The 26,635-nt window shown below is 31.9% G+C and overlaps 2 protein-coding genes across 13 annotated transcripts in view; both read left to right on the forward strand.

Moving 5' to 3' along the window:
* fwd (phosphatidylinositol 4-kinase beta fwd) overlaps positions 1-26,635 on the forward strand; it is a 158,371-nt gene that overhangs the window by 18,508 nt on the left and 113,228 nt on the right. The window contains exon 1 of one of the 12 annotated variants that reach the window (XM_073987330.1): positions 14,686-14,722. The exons of the other annotated variants lie outside the window; for them this stretch is intronic. The gene's annotated coding sequence lies outside the window, so the exon portion shown is untranslated. Of the gene's footprint in view, positions 1-14,685; positions 14,723-26,635 lie in introns of those variants that run through there. 12 annotated transcript variants of the gene reach the window in all.
* ddbt (deadbeat) lies at positions 3,481-4,725 on the forward strand. Its single transcript, XM_073987362.1, has 2 exons — positions 3,481-3,813; positions 4,335-4,725. The coding sequence occupies exons 1-2, from the start codon at positions 3,604-3,606 to the stop codon at positions 4,521-4,523; spliced, it is 399 nt and encodes a 132-aa protein (XP_073843463.1). The 5' UTR covers positions 3,481-3,603; the 3' UTR covers positions 4,524-4,725.

Here is a 26,635-nt window from a genome sequence, read left to right on the forward strand (position 1 = left end):
CGGTTTTGTAATCGGTCACTCACCGTGAGTAACGCTGCTTTCTAGTAAGTAAAATAAGCTCATTTACCTTGTAACATAAAAAAACTCATTACCTTTAAACTGCTGGTAATACAAAATATAGCTTGTTTGCATTACATTGTAATGTGTTATTCAGTGCATTAGAAATTTTTGTAAGAAATTTCAATATTACTTCCCTTTGTTTTAAATGGTGGTCGTGTTGGCAATAATAACGAAATACAGTTATAAAATATTCATCCTTGGGACAGTCCGTTGTCATTGTTTCATTATGACCCTCTGTGTTTTTGTCATACATATGTACATACAGTGCTGGCCAATACATTTGCAACAAAAATGCACGTTTGGGAAAAAATTATTTAAACTATTTGTTTAACGTAAAATTAGGAATATTCTTGCAATTATTTATATTTAATTGCTTCAAAAATAAAAAATAGAACGTTTTGACACGATATACAACAAAAATTCTGAAAAAATATGAAAATACATAACACGCCTTAAAATTTAATGCTCAAGACATATGTATGTAACTGAAACAAATCCCATGTGAAAATCTTCAATATTTTGTAAAATATAATTTATTCTTATGATTCAAATTATTTTAGTTTTTAGAAGTTCAAGTGAGTAAAATTTTAAAACTGATATCAGTCATACGTACTTCATTGGCGGAGTGGCGTGTCATACGAGAGAAGTATGAATATGGGTCCAAGGGTCAGAAACTTCATAAGTAATACAAATTTCTTCACCTTTTAGTTATCGATTTAATAAAATTCAGATATTAGAGAGCAGTTAATAAGTAAAAACCCAAGCCCCCTGGGGTCTCGAAAAACGTATGAACGTAGTGATTGGGTCCTTATCAGAATGGCTAATACAGTATTAACCAATATTAACCCAATCACTACGTTTATAAGCCTCTGATTTTAACGATATAATAAACGATATAACTGCACTCTAATATCTGAATTTTTTATTAAATCGAAAAATGAAAGGTGAAGAAATGTGCATTACTTCTGAAGTTTCTGACCCATGGACCCATATTCATACTTTTCCCGTATCAGTTTTAAAATTTTACACACTTTCAAACTTCTGAACTCGAACAAGATCGAGATCGAGACGTGGAATGTAGTGCAAGAAAGAAACAACAAATTCAAAACGCCCTGATGATGACCATAGATTATGGTCGAAATATTGGCAAAATAAAAAATCTCAAAAATAAAAACAAAAATTTAGTTTTTATTTCTCTCTGACCTCGAGCCAAAAAAGTAAGAAAAAGATAATATTGAAGATTTTCACATGGGATTTGGTTCAGTTGCATATGTTTTGACAATTAAATTTTAAGACGTGTAATGTATTATCATATTTTTTCAGAATTTTTGTTGTATATCGTGTCAAAACATTTGATTTTCTTATTTTTGAAGCAATTAGGTTTAAATAATTGCAAAAATATTCCTAATTTTACGTTCAAAAAATATTTTAAATAATTTTTTCTAAAACCTGCATTTTTGTTGCAAATGTATTGGCCACCACTGTATGTATGTATGTGTAGATGTTTGCACATATAACGAGTTCTTCAATTGTTTGCTGACTCTTCTTTCAGTCCAAAAATACTATATTAAAAATATATTCTTTTTGAATATTTACTTTGATATTTATTCTTTATGTTAAGTTGTGCTATTCTTGTAGAACTACATCATGACCAATTCAAAATTTAATCGATGAAAACATTTGCATGAATAAAGTACAGAGGCAGTCCGTTTTGGGGAGGGGCGCTAGATACTGCTAAAATCAAGCCAATAAGAACAATAAAAATGTATATATTAAAACGCGTATATCAGTCAAAACGGCGCTAATTTGCATTCCTAAAATTATATTTAGAATTTGTGGAAGGTGAATTGTGTACACCACCATTGTCACAACCCTGCCATTCATTCCCATTATGTTTAGCGCAATTATTTCACATGAGTTTGCGAGTGCTACAGCACCCAACTGAATATTCTGAAATTTTTTGTTATTATTCTATTTTCGCAAAACGTGATTCGAACAATTTTCTTCTGAAAACAATAACAAAGCACAACAAACAAAAACCAATTAGAAAATCATCACTGAAAATAGCACATCAGCAGCAACAACAGCAACAATGGCAGCAGAGCATTAAATTCATAAATGAATCAACAACAAAAACAAAATATTCGATTGAAGAAAAATCTGTTTATACGTCATTAGTTGTCTGCCAAAAAAGAATGTCATAAAAAAGAAAACAAAAATAAGATACAGTCGTGGACTAAAGTTTACATACATTCTGGAAATTTCATAAATAGGGTCTGCAACAGTTCCATATTGCATCAGAAATGTACCACCTACAGTTACCCCAGCGATCATAATACGAAAACGACGGAGGTTTATATTGTATATTTCCGTTGGAATTAAGCCCTAAGCATTATTTCAGATCCTATTTGGATGCTTTTAGAATGTTTCTGTATGAAATTTACACCTTCGGCAGATGTAATTCGCATCGTTTCAGTAGTATTTTGTAACATTTCATTTGTAATTCGAGAATTCAATTTGTAATTCAAAACATTTCAATAGAAAATCGAGAATTCCGTTTCGAATTATTCCATTTGAAATTCGAATTATTTGTAGTTAGAGCTATTCCATTTGAAACTCGAATTATTCCATTTGCAATTCGAAAAATTTTATTTGTAATTCGATAAACAAAATATTTTAGCTTTGTTCCTTTACTATTTTTAATGTTAAAAGTGGTAAAAGAGCCAGTTTTACTAGAAAAGTAAAAGAAAGGAAAAATGGTATATCTGGTAACAATGCCAAAAAGAAACATAAAAATTCAATTTTCTTCTTTTATTTCGCAATTTCTAATTTTGTTTTGTCAGCGCTCGCTTTTTTGTTTTTCTTAACTTTTTTCTTCATTGCCAAATAATTGTCAAACATATGTCGAAAAGTCAGTTCTACCATTTTTTAACCGAAGAAATTCGTCTGGTAGCCTGTGGTAGAAGAGATCGCCATTTTTGTTCTCCCTGTCTTAAAAATTGCTTACAGTTTTACCATTTTTTGGGGTTAAGGAACGCTTTTCAGGTTAAAATTTGTAGAAATGATAATCTCAGGCAAGTAAAGGAACACAACCAATAAAAAATGTTATAATTTTTTTGTTTCGAATTTCAAATGGTATAATTCGAATTACAAATGGAATAATTAAAATATCAAGCAGCACAATTCGAATTGCAAATAGACAAATTGGAGCTACAAGAAAAAAAATATTCGAATTTCAAATGGAATGTAACGAATACTCGAATTACAATCAAAATGTTTCGAATTACATCCGAAAAATGTGGTGTGTATTGGGAATTTCATAAACATGTTTGTACTCATCCTAAAACGAGAAATTAACAGAGTGTATGTAAACTTTACTCCCGAAGTGTATATGAGAAATAAATAAATTTTCTCATACATGTATTTTGAACAAATTTGTATAAAGTGACACTTGTTTTTGATTGTGAAAACAACAAAATTGGCAAGTTACGCAGAAAATTCCCGAAAGAAAACCCCAACAAAATTCAATGCTAGACACAAAAGATGTCATTAACATTTGGCAAAACAAAGATCAACAATTTCGCCCATCTCTTCCAAGAAAATCCACGTGCAATAACACGTCATCCTTATGTGAATTTTTTGCGCTATTATAAACAAAATCATCCTCGATATGATTTAAAGAAACTTTTACATTACGGTTTAATTGCATGGCGTAAATTATCGTTAAATGAAAGAAGTGAATTCAATCAAAAGGTGAGAAGAGAACCAATATAGTCCCAATTTACATTAGGCGAGTTTACTTGCGACAATTGTCAGTTTGATGGAGAGAGAGGTGAGGCATATGGTAGCCCTTTGCCTCTCAGCCCCCTCTCTCACAAAATGTTTTGTGGTTGCTGGACGGTTGGACAGTTATCGATAACTGCAAAATATCGACATTCAAAACTGACAATGTGTACTGCTCTTACCCCATGTTTTTGTAACTTATTTTTGTTCGTTCGTCTATATTCGTAATAATTTAGGCATCCATAGCTCAGCCCCAAGAAGACATTCACATCTAATTTTTCGTATACCCGTTCCATATATCGTTAAGAGTTCCTCATTTAAAAATCAGCGCTCTACATTTGCGGTAAAGCGAGTAAGTCGATCAACAAAATTTGACAATTCGTGTGAGAAGAATAAAAGTTTTTACAAAAACTGGGGGTTAATGTAAATTGGGACATACATACATAACCTCAAAAGAACAAAAATTCATATAAAACATATTTCATTTTTAGAATGTTTTAGAGGCAATTCAATGTCCTGCATTTAAGTTGCCACGACCAGAAGCTGGGAAAAATATTCACAGAACTGTTGCACCACCCCGTCCAATTATACCTCAACGATATAAGAGACGTTCTCTCAGTTCGAGACGAAATATACGCCGCATTATGCGCAAATCAAAGTATCTACCAAAACGGCGTTAAATTCGATGTAGTTTTAAAAAATAATATAAAAATAATTTTTAATTACACCCTTGGGATGACAACCCCAAATTTGGATATTCAAATTTTAAGGGATAAACAAGAAATTATTGGAACCATCAACATTTACTTCAACAAAAAAAAATCTATGCTTTGAACAGAGATGTGATTAATTGAAATGTAAAATACTTTATTTTATTTTTTATTTTGTATGCTTTTGATGGTAATGTGTGGTACTTAGCACTAGGTAAGCAGCCTGCCTTTGGAAGCCTTCCTATTTGTGGTTTACCATGACTGCCCCAACTTGAGTGAAAAATCCCATTGAATTTTTCACTTCTGATTTATGGTTTTCTTTGATTTTTTGTTTCTTTTTTTTTAATTCCCTCCTTGAAGTTGTTCGCTTTTTTTGCATATCTTGTTATTTGTTATGGTTAGATTACACAATTCAAGGAATTTATTTAAAATTCTGTTCGTGTGAAAAAAAAACAAACACAAAATGTCAAGTTGTCAAGACGTCCTATCATCGCTGACAACAGACTTTAATCCCTCATGAATTCTTTAATGAAAAAAAGCGTAAGAATATGGGAATAAAAATTGACTGTATGTACAACAATAACAAACAAATACTCCCACCCACAGTGGCTCAGAAACGGTTTCTGGTCAAAACTCATTAACTTTTGAACGGATGGAGATATTTGCATAATTCTTTTTTTGTTTGACAGATAACCCAATCAGCTTTTCAATGCAAAAAATATCAAATTCGGTAGTAGTAGTGGCAGAGGAATTCAAGGTCAAAGTTTAAATTTTAATTTTTTTGTCGTATTTTGCATCAAAATATGAATGTTTTTGAGTTCTTGAGGTCAAACGCTAATAAACAAATTATAATATTTATTTTATTTATTTTATAACATTTTAAGTCTCTTAACAGTGGTGAATACATAGATATAAAGAGTTTAGAAATATATTTCCTTTTCTAAATAAACTATAAAAATGCAAAAAATTAAATTTTTTCTAATTTTTTTTTTCAAAAATGTTCGATTTTTTTTTCGAAAAATTTAAATTTTGTTCAAAAATCAAAATAATACTCCTTGGATATTCATAAAACTCATCACGGTGCTCTTGAAACAATTTTAAATGGAAGGTGCTTACACCTTGAAAGATTTTGCGGATTCTGAAACTACAATGTTCATAGATGAGAAAAATCTAAAAACAAAAAAAATCGCCGGAGCGCTTTTTAAATAAATCGCGATTTAAGTTAACTTTTTTAAGGGTTGTTTAGGTTTTCACGATTTTGTTTAGAAACCACAAGTCCTATCAAAATGGTACTAAAGAAAATATTGTAGCTATGAAAATTCTCTACAAGATCGACCTTTATGGTATTTTCGTAGTTTTTACCATTTTTTGAGTTATAGAAGTTCAAATTGAAGGGTGCGCCTTAACTAACTTTTGATGAAAACCGCTTACACAGAGAAAGTTTTTGTGAATTCTAAAACAGCAGTGTTCATAGATGAGAAAAATCCAAAAACAAGAAAAAATCGCTGTAGGGATTTTTGAATAAATCGCGGTCAAAATTCACATTTTTAGGTGGTTTTTTGGTTTTCACGATTTTGCTTGGAAACCGCAACACCAATCGAAATGGAGCTAAAGAAAATGTTGTAGCTGTAAAAATTCTATATAGGATTGACGTTTATCATTTGTTCCCAGCCTGTACCATTTTTGAGATAATGAAGCTCAGTTTACATTTTTAGGTTTTTTTTTGTTAGGGTTTCGCGATTTTACTTGAATACGACGGTAAGTCTTATCGATATGGGACCTGAGAAAATCTTAAAGCTGTGAAAATTCTCTACAAGACTGGCTTAAGTAACTTATCCTTAGTTGTAACATGTTTTTAAATATATAAGTTTAAGTTGGGAATTTGCAGTCATGTTTTATAAGGGGACGATACAGAATTTAATTGAATTTGAATTGTCCCAATTTGAACTTCTATATCTCAAAAACGGTAAAACCGTCGAGAATACCATAAAGGTAAATTTTGTAGAGAATTTTCATAGCTACAACATTTTCTTTAGTCCCCTTTTGATATAAGCAAAATCGTGAAAACCTAAACAACCCCTAAAAATTTCAACTTAAATCGCGATTTATTTAAAAAGCGCTCCGGCGATTTTTTTTTGTTTTTTGATTTTTCTCATCTATAAACATTGTAGTTTCAGAATCCGCAAAAACTTCCGAGGTGTAAGCACCTTCCATTTAAAATTGTTTCAAGAGCGCCGTGTCATATATTTAAAAAAAACGTCCATTTGTGTAAAAAAACTATAATTAATATGGGAAACGGTATGAAAAAACACATATCCACGTAATTTCAATAAATTTAAAAAAAAATGTTAAACGGACGGAACAGCGGGACTGTTACCAAAGTATATATTTGTGAAAGAGGAATTTTCAGGCATCGCTCTGTGAAAACGAAACTCTGTTCCATGCTGTTCCCTAAAAGCTCACTAAAGTTGGAATTTCACTAGAATTTAGTACCTGAGGAAAAATAAAACTAACTGACGAATGACACGCGTGATGTTTTCCGCAAAGGCATGAATAGAAGCGGGGTTGTCCGTATACTCTTTACACTCTACATAACACCACAGGAAAAAGTCTAACGAAGTGATATGAGACGATATTGGTGGTCAATCGACTGGTCCAAAACGTGTTCACCGAAGTGTTCTCTCAATAAATCTATTGATTGATGCGATGTGTGGGAAGTGGTGCCGTTTTGTTGAAAGCAAATGTCGCCGAGATTACGAGCTTCAATTTCAGACATCAAATAGTCGCAATCACTGTCGCGATTCACGAGGAAGTCCTAACCGGCATCATTTTGAAGAAATAGGGTTCGACGATTCCACCGACCCACGTTATAGACACAATGCGTTAAAAAGAGACTATGTTTTATTTAAGCAAATTGTTACAGAAAGTTATTTGTTATTGAAAAGAACAACTGTATTCTCATAAACAATTTTAGGATCCCTTATAAAAATCTCCAATAAATTAAATGTCATGTATATTACCTTGTTCTTCTTCCAGCATTTTTCACTGCATTCAAATTCCAACAGAAATTTGCTAAACATAAACGGCAGACGTTCTTGACTTACCCAAAGTTACCGAACGGAAGTAGTCGGTTAATTAACATGAAATTACTGTTACATTCTCTGATGTTCGGTGTTGGCGACGTTGATTGGCATACGAACGCGCACGGACGTCAAAAAGTGAAATAATTCCATATATTAAAGCACCTATTTTGGCAATTTTGTTGACGTTTGCACTTTTTTGTAGTTGCTTTGCAGGTTGTGTTTCTTATTCGATTTCGTTGTTAGTCGGCGGTTATTTATTGTTGCTTATTTAGCAGTAAAAATACAGGAAAACATATTTTGTTTTTATGCAAATGTTGAATGTTTTTCTTTGCTAACACAACACTTTTTTTCGTGTGTGGAGGGGGAAGCACTGCAGAAAGTGATTTTAAGTTTAAGTTTTGAGTGCTGATTTTAGTGGAATTTAAAGGAGAAATTTCCGTATACAACACCATTTACTCATATTTTCTTCATAATTTTCCAAAATTAGCTTCAAAGAAATCAAATCTAAACTTTAGAAATTCAGTGGAATTGAAATTACTTTGGGAATGTTTTTGTCTCAAACACTTTATGAACCCATGATGAAGTTATAAGGGGCCCGAAATCGCCAGCGTCGTGGTCAAATCTGTCAAATTTTTAGTTGTATGAAAACGTAAACAAACATTTTGAAGAATTTTCGACCAAAATTGAGTTGTTGTTGTGCTACTTACGTAACGTGGTAAATAGATCTTGCTCGAGCAAATTAATTCAGAAAATCTATAATATCCCAACGATTTATTATGTTTCATGTCAATTATTTTTAAGTAATTTCGAACCAATAAAATGTTACATTTGTGATTTTTGAGGGGTGTTCAGATATGAGTTTCGATAGGGATAACACTGGTCAACACGTTTTTTGTTTTATCCGATTTTGTTTCTGTTTCTTACTCAAAATGTTGAGTTATTTTCAAAGCCAGAATCAGCATTTTTGGTTATCGACAAAAATCGTTCAAATTAAAATGCTTATAATTTCGGTAGTTAGCGATATAATTCGGTAAGTTAGCGACCATTAAGAAGTAGTCGCAAAGTTCTACCTATAGCAACAGTGATGTCAACTTTTATTTGAACTTTTCATTCATAATTTTGCGTTTTAATTTGACCGATTTTTGTCGGTAACCAAAAAATTCCCTAGAGAATCCGACTACTGGGCCCTATTTTACGATTTTTACGCAAATCTTCGTTTTTCCTTGGTCAAGATAAGAAGATGTCGTGCGATCGATCTAAACTGGTTTTGTTATATTTATAGTGAATATACATGGAAAATATATAAGCTCCATATCGGACTTGGTAAAAATGCCTTATTTTGAGGGCTTTAAGCTAGAATTACGTTATCAAGACAAGCAAAGGGAGCCTCGTATTGCATGTCAAATTGCGTGGGATGTCCACGGCTATCGTCCTGTGAAAAATAATGGCTTCAAATGGGACGTAACATCAGTGGTATTGGCAAGGACCTAGAAAATTTCATGATAAATTTATTGACATGTGCTGAAAAATTTTACATAATTTTTTTTTTAATTTTTTCCTATATTGAATAGATTGCATTGCAAAAACATGAATTGAGACATTGTCTACATATTCATAAATGACTTGGCAGTAATTCCGAGAAAATCGTCATGAATCACAACCGGCATGTCGTGATGCTGCGAACATTCTTCTTCATCCTTTCATCGACTGTTGCAAATTTAAACTGCAATTAAAATTATTTATTATTTCATGCAAACAGAATATAAATAAATAAAAAAAACATGGATGAATAAATAAATATGCATTACTACGATTAAAGATAAAATACATATTCATAGCCGAGTGTATGCTTGTTCAACAAACCGGACAGAAAATAAATAAATAAACAAACAAATATGTATAATAAAGTCAATGGTGGTTGACTTGAGCCTAGAGTTTTCCTCTGCTTTTTATGCGAAATATAAAAACCGGTCATAGTTCTTGTTTCAAAAGATATTCATTCGTGCAATGCATGAAATACATGAAAGTATTGAAATGTCGGTGCTGCATCGAGGACCTGATGTCAAACGTGACATTTTCCATATGTTGAAATATGGACGACTTTCCAATGTGATATCAGAGTTGCTCTTTGTATTTAAATGAATGAAAATTGTATTGAACATTTTTTCTGAACGAGTATGAAATTATCATAATTACTTTACATAAATAAAATACATTTGAAGAGTTTCATTTATTACTGGATTTTATCAGTAATTGTTTAAACACTTTACAAGTATAGAGGAGGGTGTTGGTTTTATGAATGGAACGCCATTCACATGGCATTCCATTAGAAAAAAGCTGTGTTTCTTTTCTAAAAATAACGGAAGTGCATTTTGGATGATTGTATACGGTAGTCGCCAACAAAAACATCAATGAGAAGAGCTTTTTAAAGTAAGAATTTATTTCCCAGTTTTCTTTGCTGAAGTATGTATAATAAATTAAAGAAATGAAAAAAAAAAAAAACATGTACAGGTCCGCGAAGATCATCATGTGCCAACAAAGCATAAAATTTTAGATGTCAAACATTTTAGCATGAAAGTGTGAACATCACACTCTTTTTGTGTAGCCATAATTTTTAACATGGGGCTACATGTATGGCCCTTTGCTTGTTTGTTACTGTTTTAAAATCAAGCCTAAAATAGAAAATGCCGGTAACACTTTTCTGTGGCCACCCTTTTTAACTTGTTTGTTGTGTTATAGTAAGTTTACATCTACGAAATCCACTCGATTCCATTGCTTAGACGTCAAATGAAATCCAATGAATTTCAGATGTGCTTTTATTTGACGTATACGCAAAGAAATTGAAATCGTGCGGATTTCGTAAATGTGAACCAAGCATTAATTTGATGTAAAGCTTCACCTCTTTTAAATGTTACTATGAAATTGTCCATACGTAAGTGACTATTATGTTATTATTATATCCTACACCGCAATGTGGAAATTCGTGTAATACCGCGAAATATTCGTCGTACACGCAGAGAAAAAAATATGTTTGATCCAACAATATTCCAAGAGCAAAATATGTAATGTTAACATATTGTTGGATTCCTCATGTAGTATTGTAAATCCAAAAATAGTTTGTGTCAACTGAACAATATTTCTCTCTTTTCTTCGAAAATGTGTTTCTCTTCTCTCGCTATTCGATGCCGTGTTGAAAAAACAATTTTGGTGAGTTGTGGTGTGTTTCCATGACATGCTGCCTTTACCTTTGTTTTTGTGTGTATGTACTTGTGAGACTCATGTTTTTATTTGTTTCTGTTTTGTTTCATTCTTCTTTCCTTTTCATGTTTGTTATGGTGTTTAATTATTCCTTATGTTGTGGTGGGTTCTTGTGGCTTTTTGTTTGTCTTTGTTGTCAGCCAATGCAGCAAACCATGTATTGTGTTCATCAATGATTGCAATATTATACGCGACATTTATATCCAAGTTATGCGAAAAGTGTATATGAGAAGTATATGCACTCAAATCAAAAATTTCTGGGCTAGTTTTCTGTATTGACAATACTTTTTGTAAACAAAATTAGATTATGATAGTTCCTACAATCTGTATTGTTAACGATTTTAACAATATTGCGGAAATTCGAAAGTTGTTTTTGTTTTCTATGTTTGGAACAAAAGATGGTATTTTTGGATTTGGATTACAATGTTTGAACAAAACAAATACATTTTTGGAACCAAAACATATATTTTTGTTCCAACAAAAGCGAAAAATATTTTTTCTCTGCGTGTAGACTCCCCATGTGGTATACCAAAATTTATCGACGAGATAAAGCGATTTGTGTCCGTCCGTCCATTAAGGGGTGACCCCCACTTGTAAATTTTTAGAAAATGGAAAAAAATATTTTAAGTTATAAGTATCATAGAATAAGTGGTAAAATTGTTAAGTCGATCGGAACAAAATTAACGGAGATATGAGTGTTGGAAGGGAAATATTCATTGTGATTTGTATAGAAACATAAAACGTGTTTTTTTTTATTTTATTTATATAGGGTGGGTCGGGTATGGCCTTCCCGGATAACTCACTGATTTTTGGGAATTTCTATTTTCCGTTTAAATAAATAGGAGACCGGGTTGGTTTTGATGTTTTATTAATATTTATTTAATATTAATAGTAATGAGTAATGTATTTGATTAAACGTAAATGAAAGTTAATGTGTGAAACGAAAAGTTACAGCAATATTTCATGAGTAAAAACATTTAATTGAAACAATAAAAAAAAAGTATTAACACAAAGAATATTAAACGTTTGCAAATTCAGCCGTCTGCCGTTTTGCCGTCTTCGATTAGCACGTCTGCTTGTCTTTAATTCGCGGAGTTAGAACGTCTTTTCTTCTCCGTGGTTGAGTAAGAACTAACTTCAAAGGAGTTTGAGTAAAATTATATTTGTTGTTAGAGAGCTTAGTTCTAAATTAAAGTGTTGCCACGTTGTAGGAAATAGATCGATCCCACATTTATTTATGCTCATATAAAAACCTAGCCCATAGGGCCATGATCGGTTTGAAAAACCACTATACATTTACTACTCTGACATTTTGAAATCGGTGCCAACTCCAGCTCGAAAACTAATAATTTTGTGGTTTTTTAAGGACATCAAAAACTAGTCCTTCATTTTTATAGTAATTTCGATTTGGGCATGTGGGTTAGGAAGTTTGGGCACTGAGTGAAAATTGGTAACAATTTTAATATAACTTTATTCCTTGAAGATATGTTCCGCACGCGATAGTTATATTCAGAAGAGGAACTCTTGGCCTTTCCATGGAAAATGTCATTAATTTTGATCGGATAGTATTTAACGGTAAAATTGACCATAATTTGTTGTCGGAAAATATCTAAATCAAATTTTTGGTGCATATTTTAAATTCTGTGGGGCATATTCCGAAAAATTAGGAACGTGAAACTCGAAAACCAAATCTTGACCTCTCCATTGATAAAAATTTTATCAATATAATGGACCTATTGTCTAACATATACATTACCCTGCGTTTACAAATGCCAGTATTGGCAAGACAATAGTAAAAATACAAATCTTTTTCACAAATACATTTATAAATTTTTAAATATGTATAGAGAAAAGTATGAATGTATTGGTGAAAATGCACGCAGAGAAAAAATATTGTTGGAACAATCATATTCTATATGATCACATTTTAAAATTCTTAATATATGTATTATTGGCCCAACAATATATTTTGTGTCATCATGTTTCCTAATAAAAAATATATGATTGAAACAACAATATATATTTTCAGATTTTTAAAGTACACTATTTTGTTCTTAGAATATGATTGTTTCAACAATATCTCTTCTCTGTGTGTGGTTTGTAACTTTGCTATTGTCTTGCCAATACTGGCTGTGTGTAAACGCCTAGTAAGTATGTTCCTTTAATATTGTTTGTTTTTCTATTGCAAATCGATCATTGCGGTGCGCCTCTGAACTAACTTTAAATGAAAGGTGCTTACACCTGGGAAGTTTTTGCCGATTCTGAAACTACAATGTTTATAGATAAGAAAATCCAAAATAAAAAAAATGCCGGAGGACTTTAAAAATAAATCGTGGTTAGTGTTCGCATTTTTTGGTTTTCACGATTCGAGAATCAGCAAAAACTTCACAGCTGAAAGCACCTTTCATTTAAAGTTAGTTTAGGAGCAACGTAATCCGTTGCAAAAGCAAGTTATGATACCTTTGGTATTTTTTTATTTTCCTAATACAAATTTAAATTGTTTGAAGAAAACGTCCGTCTGTCCATTGTAAAATAAAGAAAATAACACGTAACGTCACAATAACATAAAATAAATTTCATGGAAAAATAGTGGCCATAGGAAGTGGTGTAGAGTATTACATGGTCGGCCCGGTCCGACTATAGCCTTCTCTTACTTGTTTTCTTCTATAATAGGTTTAGAAGCTTTCTACTACTTTTTTCCCCTTAACAAACAAAGGAGACAGCATTTCTTGACATAGCTTTGTTCCAGAACTAAAAAGTTTTTACAATCTTTACCTTTTTTACACATTTTACCCGAAAAAGCGTTGCCGTACACAAAAAAGTTGTAAAAACGTTAAAAACTTTTTACACGACAAATTTGGGCGAGTAAAAAAATAGTAACATGGTTGCCGGCGTCTGATTGGCTGACACGCCGACTTTGACATTTTTCCGTTCCCGAACTATTTCAAAAAACTTGTGTGTGAGAACAATTTTTTTGCAGTTCTCTCTTTTACGAGTTTTACTATTTAAAAGTACGGGAACGAAGCTTATGTTTAAAGTTCTAATTTAGATTAGGGTATCCCAAAAGTATATACATATTAAAATATAAATATTTGAGAATATGTCTTTAAAGCAGCTTGTGAGCGGAGCTGATATGGCTTCATACGAAAGAACAACACAAGATTTCTTTTGAATGAATACTTTTACTCTTTTTAGTGTTTATTTCCAGCTTATGAAACTATATCCATCAACTTGGGCAAGCGTGGTAGATTATAAACTTTCAATGTTGGCTAAACAAGTTAGAGTGACTTTATTGAAATTTGCGATCGTTTAAGTACTCAACGTGAGAAGCGGGTAACTCAACTATAATTAGTTGTATACAAAATGTATTAAGATGAAAGATGTAAATTAATAGTACTGTTTACAAAATATTGATATAGTTGCATTTTAACCTGTTAAATTCAAATATTTAAACGTTGTTGCGTAATAGTAGTATCGATTAGTGAAAACGTAAACGTAAGCTTAAACAAAATATGTACATAAGTAAACAAAATAGTAAAGTAAAATAAAATAATTCATTGAATTAAAAGTTGATCCGCTTCATCTTGAAATTTACAAGTCGATCCGAACAAATATGACTCACAAGACTTTCAACTATTATAATTCGTTTTCGGATTTTTTTCATAATTTAAACACTTCCAATATTATTCCTATATTTATATTACAATATTTAATAAAATATTTACATCTACAATAATTCAAAAATCAAATAATACCATTCTATATCTTTTATTTTTTTTTTTTTAGGTTCGTAACAGATTTATTGGGTTTTTTAAAACATACTATTTTGTAAGTATAAAAATAGATTTTGTTTCGAAATAGTCAGGTTAAATTGTGTATATTAAACTACAATTAATTACAAAAAATTTGAGTCCTATTTGGTAGTGGGATTCGAATAATTCCTATTTATACCCTACACAACCTTGTGGTAAGGGGTATTATGTCTTTGTGCATTAGTTTGTAACATGCAAAAGGTAACGAGATAGACCCATAGTTCCTTTTAGGGATATACATAGAATCACTTTCTGAGTCGATTTACCCATGTCCGTCTGTCTGCCCGTCTGTCCATGTATTTTTGTAAACAAAGTACAGGTCGCATTTATTGTCCGATTCGCATGAAAATTGGGGAAGATAGTCTCTTTGGCCAAAGGACGAACGCCATTTATTTTCGTAAAAATCGGTTCCGATTTGGATATAGCCCCCATATATATTTTTTTGTCCGATTTAAGGCATTTGGTGCACGAAACATGATATATATATCCGATTTCAATTAAATTTGGAATGTTCGACGGTATTTAGTCTAGAAATAAGTGTGCCAAATTATATAGAAATCGGTTCAAATTTGGATATAGCTCTCATATATATTTTAGACAGATTTGAGGTATTTGATGCACGAAAGACGCTATATTTGTCCGATTTCAATGAAATTTGAAATGGAATGTCTTAAAAGCTTTCTAATTTTATGATTTTCAAATTAATTCTTTTTATAACTTATGGAGATCGTTACGTTTTTACCTAAATATTGGCGAAATCCTCAAAGATAAAGATCTTTATCTAAAAAAATATTCTGCACTAGTTTTGTAGAACGCCACATGTATACCTTTGTGATACTATATTGACTATTGTTGAATTGTGAATTATATAACATTAATTATGTAACAGCATTAGTTTAACTGTTCAAATGAGTACATTTACGGTAACACATTGACACTGTTTAACAAATATTCTCCCACATTTCTTTCTTTATGTCTATAAGCGAACATTTGTTTGGAAAGCTTTTGTGTTGGAGTTATTTCTTATTTTCTATATAACAATATCTTAAATTATTTTCGGTTTTTGTTTCTTTGCTTTCACTTTCTATTTAAAAATACGTTTTGCTGTTTTTCCATAAATGATGCCTTGTCACTTGTCCGTCATGCCTGTCGTCTGCTATTCAAAGAAAATATTGTAAATTGCATTAAAATATGAAAACACAACAGTCGCTTTTATTCGGTTTGTAAATGACCAGTAAACGCCCACAAAATATTAGAAATTATTGCGTAGTTAATCATGGCCAAAAAAGAGCAAAAATCACATACCTACTGCTACATACAATGGTGATTGGAATTATCGGACCAACACCCTCATTGAAAAGAAATATTTATTTTTAATATATAAAATTTTTAACGTATCAGCATACTTTTGTTTTTAATTTTGGCATTTGATATGTTTTTAAATTTGTCGTACTTGAAATGTTACATCGTCATGTAAGAAAATCAAATTTTCATTTGTTAAAGCTGTCCCATTCTTAAAGTTATTCATTTGAACTCTTCTCCTCGAACCGTTGATAAAGTTTTACTTCTTGAGTGTATGCACCCAATTCCACCATAATAATTACTGAAGATTGATCACTTGCATGTTCCGACTGTTTAAGTCTGTGGAAAAAGAGAGAAAATACAGAGTGAGAAAAAAAAACATAATATATATTTTGTTTCTTGTTGTTTGTATAAAAATATCTCATAACTGACCTCATGAGGGCGATTTCACTTAATCATCGGACAGACAGACATAAAGCAGCAAATGTCTAAAATGACAACAACAACAGCAGCAGCTCCAATAGTGACAGCAGCAGCTTGAAAACAAATCACAAAAATATTTGTATTTCTTATGAATGCTGTCTCGGAACGCCACTGAAAGATGAAGCGTTTTCCGGTGATGTTCCTCTGCCTGCCACCTCCTCCTAGCCAGCTGACTTCTCTTTTGCCTATTATGATTTGAACAAACGTTTTTATTGTTCCAGCTGCAGTTCTTCTCCCTCCACGGATGATGTTGAGGGGGACCCCTTGCCCCTTACGATTTAATCATCTGTCCATTTTTAATGTTTTCTTGCATATTTTGTTTCTCTGTATTTTCTCACATTCTTCAAGTTATTCATGACACAAGAGCTAAAGTGAAGAAAAAAACTTAAAAACTGAAAATGAACATCTGGTTGTTGAAGCTGTATTCGTCGTTTGTTTTTTTTTTATTTCATTGGGTGCTGGTTTAAACAATTATAATGGAATGCACTGGATTAATGGCGTCAGGGATGGGGCTAGTGAGGGGAGGCGAAGAAAAATATTTCTGTCAATTAAATTCAACTGCTTAATTTGTTTATTTTTACCAGACGTGTGTATAAGTGTTTGAAGGTTTTTGTTTTGTAGTTCGTTAAGAAGGCCCCCAATAGAGGTCTTGATTTTTACAGCATCCTCTTTTACTATAAAGCTATTCTTTTATCTCAATACATGGAATTATTTGTTTCTGTTTTTATTAAACAATTCTTTTTATTGTTTACATGTGTTGCAGTATTTTTGTTCTCATTCTTGACTTTATTCGCTGCTGATGTTTAATTCTTGGTTTTATTGCTTACTGAACCATTGTTCTTAAGTGTGTTTCCAAATGACTTCAGAACTATGAGCAAATAAATGTTTTGAGTTAATTTGTTTGTGTCACTTTATTGTGTGATAAGTCAGAAATAAGATGCTGGAATATTGACTACTGAATTATATATTAGTCCAGTCAAAATAGACATGCGGTAAGGGGGAAATATCAAATATAGTGGAATATTGGTGGCGAGCTAGAGTTTGCCATTAGATCCAATGTCCTAAAAGTCTCCATGGATACCAATAAAAGGTGATCGAGGTCAAATTTTGGCGCTCTTAATTTCCGTTTTTGGGATTATTCTTACAAACCATAATTCTTATCAAAAACTGAGTAAGGTAATGATTTAGGATTTTGAAATGTTCTATAGAGTGGGTGGGTGGGCCTTAAATAACTTTAACCCACTTAGCGCCAAGATTTTTTTTGCTAGAAAACTTAAAATTTTGAGACTTTTTAAGGATTTCTTAATTTTTCATAAAAAGTCGAAAATTCCAAAAAAAAATCGATTTTTTAAGTTGCTTGGGTTTTTGGCCGATTGTGTGGAAATGCATGGACCAAATGAGACATTTTAAGCATGGAATGACAAATAACAGACAATACTATAACCAAGTGCAAAAAACCGCACAAAAATATGCGAAAATACCCGAGTTTTACGTCAATTTTTGCAACCATTTTTGGTGGCGTTTAAAGGACCAGTGGCTTTAAGTGGGTTAAATGAAAGCAGACGATATTGTCAGTGCATCATAAATATCAATCTTGTAGAGAATTTGCACAGCTAAAACATTTCCTCTAGACTCATTTCGATAGGACTTGCCGTTTTCAAGCAAAATCCTGAAAACCTAAAAAAAACCTAAAATGTGACCGGAGCTTATATATCTGAAAAATGAAAACACATAGGAAAGCTTCATGAAGGCCAACATTGTAGAAAATTATCGCAGCTACAAAAATTTCCCTAGTCCCATTTCGATAGGACTTGCTGTTTTCATGCTATATCCTGGATACCTAATAATATGACCCTTAGCGCTGATTTACATAAAAATCCCTCCGGCGTTTAGTTTTTTTTTCAGGTGTAAGCTCTTCTCATGTAAAGATAGTTAAGGCGCTCTGTGGGTCTTTATGACCAATATCGGAGAGTGTTACAAAAACGTATGCTTCCACTTGGGCTTATGTTTTATAAATAGTTCATAAAAACCCTAGTTGGTTTTGGGTCGTTAGATCGAGTTTGGACTTTAAGGCATTTAAACCATGGTAAAACGACCTTTTTTGCACTTACAAAAAATATAGCTAAAATTTAGGGGGTTAAAAAAATCACCTTTTGTAAAAATCTTCCAAATAATTCTTCTAATTCTTTAGAAAGAACATTATGAATTTTTAAAATATTTATTTCAAGTTCTTTCAGCGATATTTTATATCAAACGCAGTACACGCGGTTTCAGATAAATATCCCGATTTCCAAAAGTCAGAATTTAGCCATGCTTTGATAAGGCCATCAAAACTCGATCTGATAATAAAATCATCATTCTTGTAGACAATTCTAAGGTACATATCTTAATGTTTAGAAGAAACATGAAAATAAATCCAAAATCCGCATTGCTTTCGAATATGTATCGTTACTTAAAATACGTCCATATTTTGTTAAAGTCGACATCCACTTTTCGAAATATTAAACACTTTATACTATCTGTTAGAAATATGCGCACTATGTAAATTTCATTATTGTTAAAATCATTTTCTGGAAACGCTTTAAGCATTTTAATGTTTTAATTTCTAATTCCCCTTTTAGAAAAACAATCAATAATGTCAACGGAACCAAAATAAAAATTCTTATGTGACCCTGTTACATATATATGTTTAAATACAATTCCTGTTTATATTTCATATCAAATGCTTTTGAACAAAAATCCCCACTTAAAGTTGTCAGAATGTCTGCCAAGTGATATGACTAACCTTGGCGACACTTTAGTTTATAATGAAAAAAAAAAATCAAAACATTGACGCCACTGATAAGAATTTATTTAAGAAAAGTAATGATTAGATTTAATGACATTAATAGGCATATACCTCTATTAGCGTGAGGGATGTCAATGCAGGACCAGAAGGCATTTGGTTCTATGTAGATTTGTGTTTTTTATATAAGGATTTCTTATTTGCAAATAAATAAAGAAATGAACGAGAGATGTTTCCGTTGTCCCTTCGGGATGTGTGTGTTAGAATTTATTTCCAAATATTTGATAAATATCCTTCACACCGATTCAGTAATAAAGGATTACAAGAGATGTTAATTGTATATTAATTATAATCTACATATGTATGTATGTATTTTTCAAAGCAATACACATATACACTTTTAAAAAACCTATTTACATTCCCAGCAAACCAAATGTCGGATGTCCGATACGTCTCAACAATTTCGGAAACAAAATAGTTCAGATTTCGTTACGATTTCTAAACGATTTTTCAGAGGAGACATAGTTCAGTTTTTTCGTTAAGATATCGTTACTATTCCGGATTCGACATCGGACGTGGCGTCCGAATTTTGTTCCGATTTCGATACGATGTCGGTGCGAGTGGTTTGCTGAGTTGACAGAAGTCGGGCAACACTAAAAAAATTGTAATCAGCTTGACGGCTTTGTAATACTTTCTAATTGTACCATGGTCGTACACTAATTACTTTTTTTGATATACCTATTTCGAAAAAATATTTTCAACACATCAAAAATGTCATCTCTGTGTAAACAAACAAAATAAGGAAACATTTGTTAATTTAATCCGAAAACTAAAACTAAACGTAACTGTTTATCATCAATTATTTATTCTTCGATTGAATTAAAAATTCTTGGCAAGTATTGATTCTCTTAACACAGTTACAGCCGAGGCACGCATTGTTTTTATTTTTATTTCCGGCCTGAGCTGCATACGAAAAGCTTCCAAGTGAGTGGAGAAGAACAACGATAACATTTTCTAATGAGGCATGGAATAATGTTTGATAACAACAATATTCAAGTTCTGTCCCGCTCACCCACATGTCTGTCTGTCTCATTTATTCAAGGTGTTTTTGTGTCATAGCCGCCTTATCACGTGTTGTTGTAGTAAATAGTTGTTTTATTATTGTTTATGGCTTTAGATTTCTGCGTTTAATTGGTTTGTCAAAATTTGGAGGAGGCATATAGCGAGTCACTTGGTAATCCAACACTCCGGCATTGTTGTTAATTAATTATTAAATTTAGTTGTTGTTTCCTTCTGTTTTATATTAAATGTTTCCTCTTCTCTGAAGGTCATTACACGAGTAATGATTTACCCTCTCTTTTGTTAAGGGTGACTTAAATTTCCCACAGTTTTCAGGACTTCTGCAATGGGTTAATTATGAATATCATTAAGCTAATTTATATAAATTTATTATTTTAATTGAAATACATACATACATGATGAGAAATATATAGTATGAACAATCTCTTGTTTTTATTCCTTGCAACTCGGTGAAAATCTATCCACAAATCGTTGATCATGCAGAGCATCATTATTGCCACCAATTTTGTGTAGCCAATTGTAATGCCATTGGGAGCGATGTTCACAATGATGCCACTGATGTGAAGATAAATGATTTAATTACTTTATTTTTTGTCTCTATGTGTTGTTTTTGTCTCTTTTTTTTTTGGGATTCCTTATCTTAATGATGTCGTGCCATGACAACCACCACCAGTAAAATTATTTATAAATATAATAATAGTGACATTACATCTTGTGTGATAAAACTCAAATTACTGGCCCTTGGGATGCGCATTGCACATTGGCTTGACTAAGAAAAAGTTAGGTCTCGTTAAAAAAATATCGCCCACATATAAATGATGTTGTAGGTTCTTTAAATCTAGGGAGTTTTTAACTTTGGAAAAGAGATTGTAAAGTCGCTCGAAAGGTTGATTTATCAACATTTTCATTACTTCAGCTTGATCTGGCTGTATTTATATTAGTACCATTCCTTCTAAAATAGTTTCTTTGGCCATGTGTCTTTAACTTGCGATTAGTATGTGTATTTTCATTAAACTTATTTTTCCAAATTGAACCCAATGTGCATTTTGTTTATACAATTAACAACAACAATTAACCAAGTCATCCTTTTGTTTTATTACAATTTGTTCCTGAGCACTGTGATGACTGCCTTCCGCTGTATCAGTTGTTTTTATTGTCTTTTTTCTTGATAATTAGCCTTCTTTTGGTTTTGTGTTGGCGCTTAATAGCGTCGTTTCTACTGTCTATGACATTGTTGTTGTTGTAAAATTTACAGCTTTAATTCTGTTTGGAATGTTTGTGTCATTGTCGCCATACCAATGAATGAACGACTGACTGAATGACACTATCCGTCCGTAGTTTTAATTATTTTTATGTGTTCCAAAATACGAACGAACGTAAAGTTCAAGTTCAGACAAAAAACGAACGGCCAAACAAATTCAATGTCATCTTTATGTGGGTTTCATAGGCGTATAGAACGTACAGACTAGACGGCCAACTGGAATCCCACTTTGAATTCAAAATATACACAGAAGTATGTATGTGTTTTATGAACTGTTGTTACAAACAAACAATCGCTTTTAGATGTAACCTAAAATGTGTTCTAATCACGGGAATTTCTAGGTAAAGAAGAGAAGGAGAGAGCTAAAGTAGGAAAACTATTAAACTACACCGATTCAATTGACCCCATAACATTGACCCTTGCAACGACAATAAATGTTGTGAGTTTGAGGTTAAGGAAAGCCAATCGGAAGTTGTTGGAACACGCAACTGTGAGAACATTAAAAGTTTGGCGATTTGACATTTTTTCGATAAGAATCATTTGCCATTTGGAAAAATTGTGCGAAGGGCAACATTGCAAGAATTCATATAGGCTGGGCAACTTGTCCAGTCAAAAAAGACATGCGTATAAAGGGGAAATAGTAAAAATTCGCACAATGCTAAATTTTGGTATAGAGCTAGGGTAAAAAATGTTATTATGGGTCAAAGGACATTTTTGGAAGCCTTATTCAGGTTTTTATTTTTCTTAAAAACGGTAAGACTTATCAAAAACCGGCTAAGGTAAAAGGTGTACATTTTAAAATTGTCTTTAAGAAATGTCTTTATGACATTTAAAAGGTAAATATCGCGATCTTGGGGTCACGAGAAATAAGCCGAGCCGAATGTAGAACCCGGTTTTTGTTATGGAATTTCGTGTCAAATAACCGGATACCCGGATGTACCGGACAGTTTTAGTTGGCGTCGTTCCAGTTGGGCTTACGTTTACACACGTGGAATAAACGGGCTAATTTGGCATAAAATGACTTCCATGGAATAACTCTACTAAACACTCTTCTATTTAGTTGGGATTTTTTAAGATATGTATAATTGCGCTCTTTTTTTTAGCAATCTTTGTTTCCATAGTAATTTCTATGTATACTAAAAGTGCTTTGCCACGGAAGTTCCCAAAAATAGCCGCATTTATTGTCCAATCGATGAAAATTTTTTACCAGTTTTCAAAATCGGATCGGATTTTGATATAGCTCCGATAGGCTGATTTTAGGTATTTGAGTCAATGTATTATAACTGGGTTCTCAGATTTGTGAAGGCCTGGTAATGACAAAGGCTGTGTTCCAACGTTTCGTCATCCTCTCCGCATGTTCTACATTCGCTGTTTTCCACACAACCTATTTTGTGTAGATGCGCTTCTACTAATGTCTTTTTTACTCTGTAGTAGTTCCTTTGTTTTATCCTCGTCTGGGTTCCCCCATAGGTTTTTGGTGTTTTTTATACCATCCACCATATGAAGGGTATAATTAAATTTGTCATTCCGTTTGTAACACATCGAAATATTCGTCGGAGATCCTATAAAGTATATATATTATTGATCAGCATAAAATTCTAGGGCGTGAGGTGCCCCTAAAGACGAACATCTTCCCATGTTTGAGAAATACGTAATTTTTGAAAACTTCTGGAGAAAGAAATAGCTATTTCTCGGAAACTATAACAAATATTGTGTTCGCTGTTTTTTTTGTTAGGTAGGTAGGACTGTTGCCTTCAAAAATCGGTTTAATAAATTACAGTAGCGTTTACAGAACATGAGCTATTTTATTTTGTCTCAGGTACTAAATTTTATGAAATTCTAAATTTAGTGGACTAGAACTTTTTTTCATTTTATTGAAATTACATGGGTAAAAATTTGTGTTTTTCCATACCATTTCCATATGAATTACAGCTTTTTTACACAAATTAACATTTTTTGGAGTATATGAGTTTTTATATGAGTTATATAAGTTTTATGAAAACCCAAGAAGCATTTTATTTTAATTTTTGAAAAAATTTAAATTTTTTGTATTTTTTTTTTTTGTGAAAAATTTGTGAAAAAAATTTTTAAATTTTTTTTCGAAAAATTTTTTTTAGTTTTTTTTTTTGTATTTTTATAGTTTTTTTATTGGTGTTTGACCATCTTTAATATATAAGAAGATATAAAAAAACACAAAAACACTGATATTTTGATGAAAAATAGTAAAAAAAATCAAAAGTTTAACTTGACCTTGAATTCCTCTGCAACTAACAGACCGAATTTTACGGCTTATAATTCACCGGAAAGCTGATTGTGTTATCTGTCTAACAAAAAAGAATTGTGAAAATATCTCTATCCGTTCAAAAGTTACAGAATTTTGACCAGGAAAAAACGATTCTGAACCACTGTGCGCCGTTCTTACTTGTTTTCTTCTCCTTACAACTCCAGAGGGATATATGGGCATTCTTTCCTTTAGCTCTATACGTGTTGCTTTTAAGGGCTTGACGTTACATATCTGTGCTCTACCTCTCCATTAAAAATTTAATCCATGTACGGAACAAAATGATGTGGATTTTTTTCAATTGTTATAAAATTAGATCTAATTATTGACTCTGTGGGGTTTTTTTATACGTCTGTTTAAATAAGAAATTAAAATGTATTGTTGCAATTAAAATGTGATGGAACTTAGGATCGGAGTAATTCAATGTCAAAAATACTGTCCAAATTCCATTCATTTTTAGTCATTAAATTAACAATTATAATATAAATGTTAAAATTTTGCAATAAAAACATACAAACACATCACAAACTGACACACACACATTTAAAAGAGAAAGGGATTGCATATTGCAACTGAGTTTTTCAATTTAGTTGAAATTAAATTGGGAATTTGTTTGTTATAATCGTGATGTTGGATAAATTAATTTCTTGACGCCAGAGTAGATATTTTAAACACGAATCGTGGACGGTCGACAAACCTGATTAGGTGATAATAAATAAAATTATAGAAAATGTTATTAACTGAAATGTTATTTTTCGTTTTTGTGAATAGAAGTAATTTCCCAAAAACTTTCCATCTGCTAATCAAACAACTCTCTTTTGTTTTTAGTTATCAATTTTGTAATTTTGTGTCGATTATTTTAATTTCTTATTGCATTTTTCAACATTGTTCCTTTTAATTTTATATGTATGTGTTATACTGTTTTGTGCTTCTTTTGGGGGGTCTTGTTTATTGACTTTTTGCGTGAGCTTTTTTGATTGTTGCTTTTATTCGAAATCATGAACGCGCTCTATTTTAAAATTGACCGTTTACTTTATTTTTTTATTATTGTTGGCGTCTTTAAAGTTTATTGTTTGCTTTTTTGTGCTTTTTCACTGCTGCCAAAACGTTAGATAATCGAAGGTTATCGGGTTTTGGGGTTTAATGACAACGAATGTGAAAAGAGAAAGAAACAAAAAATGTGCGGTGACAATAAACGCTCGGAATGCCAAAGACTGTGAAATTAACCGAACAACTCAATTGAGCTGAATAGAATTTTTAATTAAATTCAGTCTTTTTTTCTAATGTGTGTCAGTGACACTGTGAGTGAGTGACATCATTGAAAAGAGATCACGTGCAGGCGACAGGAAGAATGTAATTTTATTCGTGTGTAATGGAAGTGAAATTTAAAGGTCGCATGGAAAGGTTTTTATTTTTATTTTTTTTGTTATTTAAAATATTCACGTTCGATACCTAATAATGTTGTAAAACTATTTAATGTCTCTCTCTGTTTGTCGGTTGAAATCAAGATAGAACATGTAATATGTAAAAGGCTGTTTATATTAGAGCTTTTTGCGGCGCTAACCTTCTTGATGGGGATTTTTTTGACGTATACCCAATGAAATTGACATTTGAACCCCAGTGGGTTTACTAAAGCAGATAATATGTATTCAAATATGTAATAGAATTTAATATAACTGAGTGGCACCGAACGATTATCCCATCAAAAAGACTGAAATTAGTATTTGGGCTTCCCATATAATGGACCGCCCAATTTTGTCCTTGTGTTAAGAAACCTCCTAAGCCCCATATGGCGGGATTTAGGTCCATGTATTTTCATAGCCAACAAATAACGCCGGTAAATGATTTGCATCCAAATATGTAGTTAAATTACGATTGTATAATTATAATTTCTCACAGTATAATTTTGCATGAACCACTCATTAACTTTACAAGAAAGTATGCCCTCAGGATGCTGAATGAAGCTCTTAAATCACTAGTATTTCTATGCTGCTGCAGTGATCGAAATTAATCAATAGAGATGCATAAAAAATATACAAAACGTAAATGTCAACATCTTGAAAATAACGGTTTTGAAATTGACTTCGCTGTTACCTTTACAAAATCTCCACACAACAAAAAAACAAGGTCAACGGTTGTGTATTTTTTCATAAATATTTCATTGGGTCGGTCTTCTTGTGAATGAATGAAAACAGCAGCTGACACATATTTGTTTTTTTGTTTTTATCTTCTTTTTTGTATGGGCCACATATTATCTTCGGACGAATATTGAATAAAAACATAACCGTAATATCTTTTTGCATAACTTCTCTTTCTGTGTGATGACGGTCTATATTTATGTCAAAATTGAACTCATTTATATTTAAATAAGGCAATGATGATGGCGGTGCGTAAAGGTTTTGCAAGCGTTTTTTTTTTTCTTTTGTTCGTTAATGCCGCATTTAAATTTCAAATACATTTCTCTCCGATTAATTCCATGAGTTGCTATAATGATGGAACTGAACTTGATAAAAAATTTAATTTAAAGCAAAAAACATTGTACATATATTAAATAAATTCCGCAAATGTTCAATATTCAAAATCTTCAAATGCCACCAACAACCACAAACAAAGCTCAAATAAAATCGAAACTGGTCCGCATAAATATTTAAGCAACAATGCGTTAAGCTTTATGACATCATAACCTGTGGGCAAAATAAGTCTAAAGAATGGGTAATTGCAAACTCAGCACCGCAGC

Source organism: Musca autumnalis, unplaced genomic scaffold, assembly GCF_047663935.1.
Source record: "Musca autumnalis isolate F117 unplaced genomic scaffold, ASM4766393v1 scaffold_4, whole genome shotgun sequence".
NCBI classification, from domain to species: domain Eukaryota; kingdom Metazoa; phylum Arthropoda; class Insecta; order Diptera; family Muscidae; genus Musca; species Musca autumnalis.

Excerpts from the sequence above, each read along its gene's own strand:
- ddbt (XM_073987362.1), top strand. The coding sequence starts at position 3,604 with ATGTCATTAACATTTGGCAAAACAAAGATCAACAATTTCGCCCATCTC. Across the intron at positions 3,814-4,334 it reads GAAGTGAATTCAATCAAAAG|AATGTTTTAGAGGCAATTCA; the intron begins GTGAGAAGAGAA and ends TTTCATTTTTAG.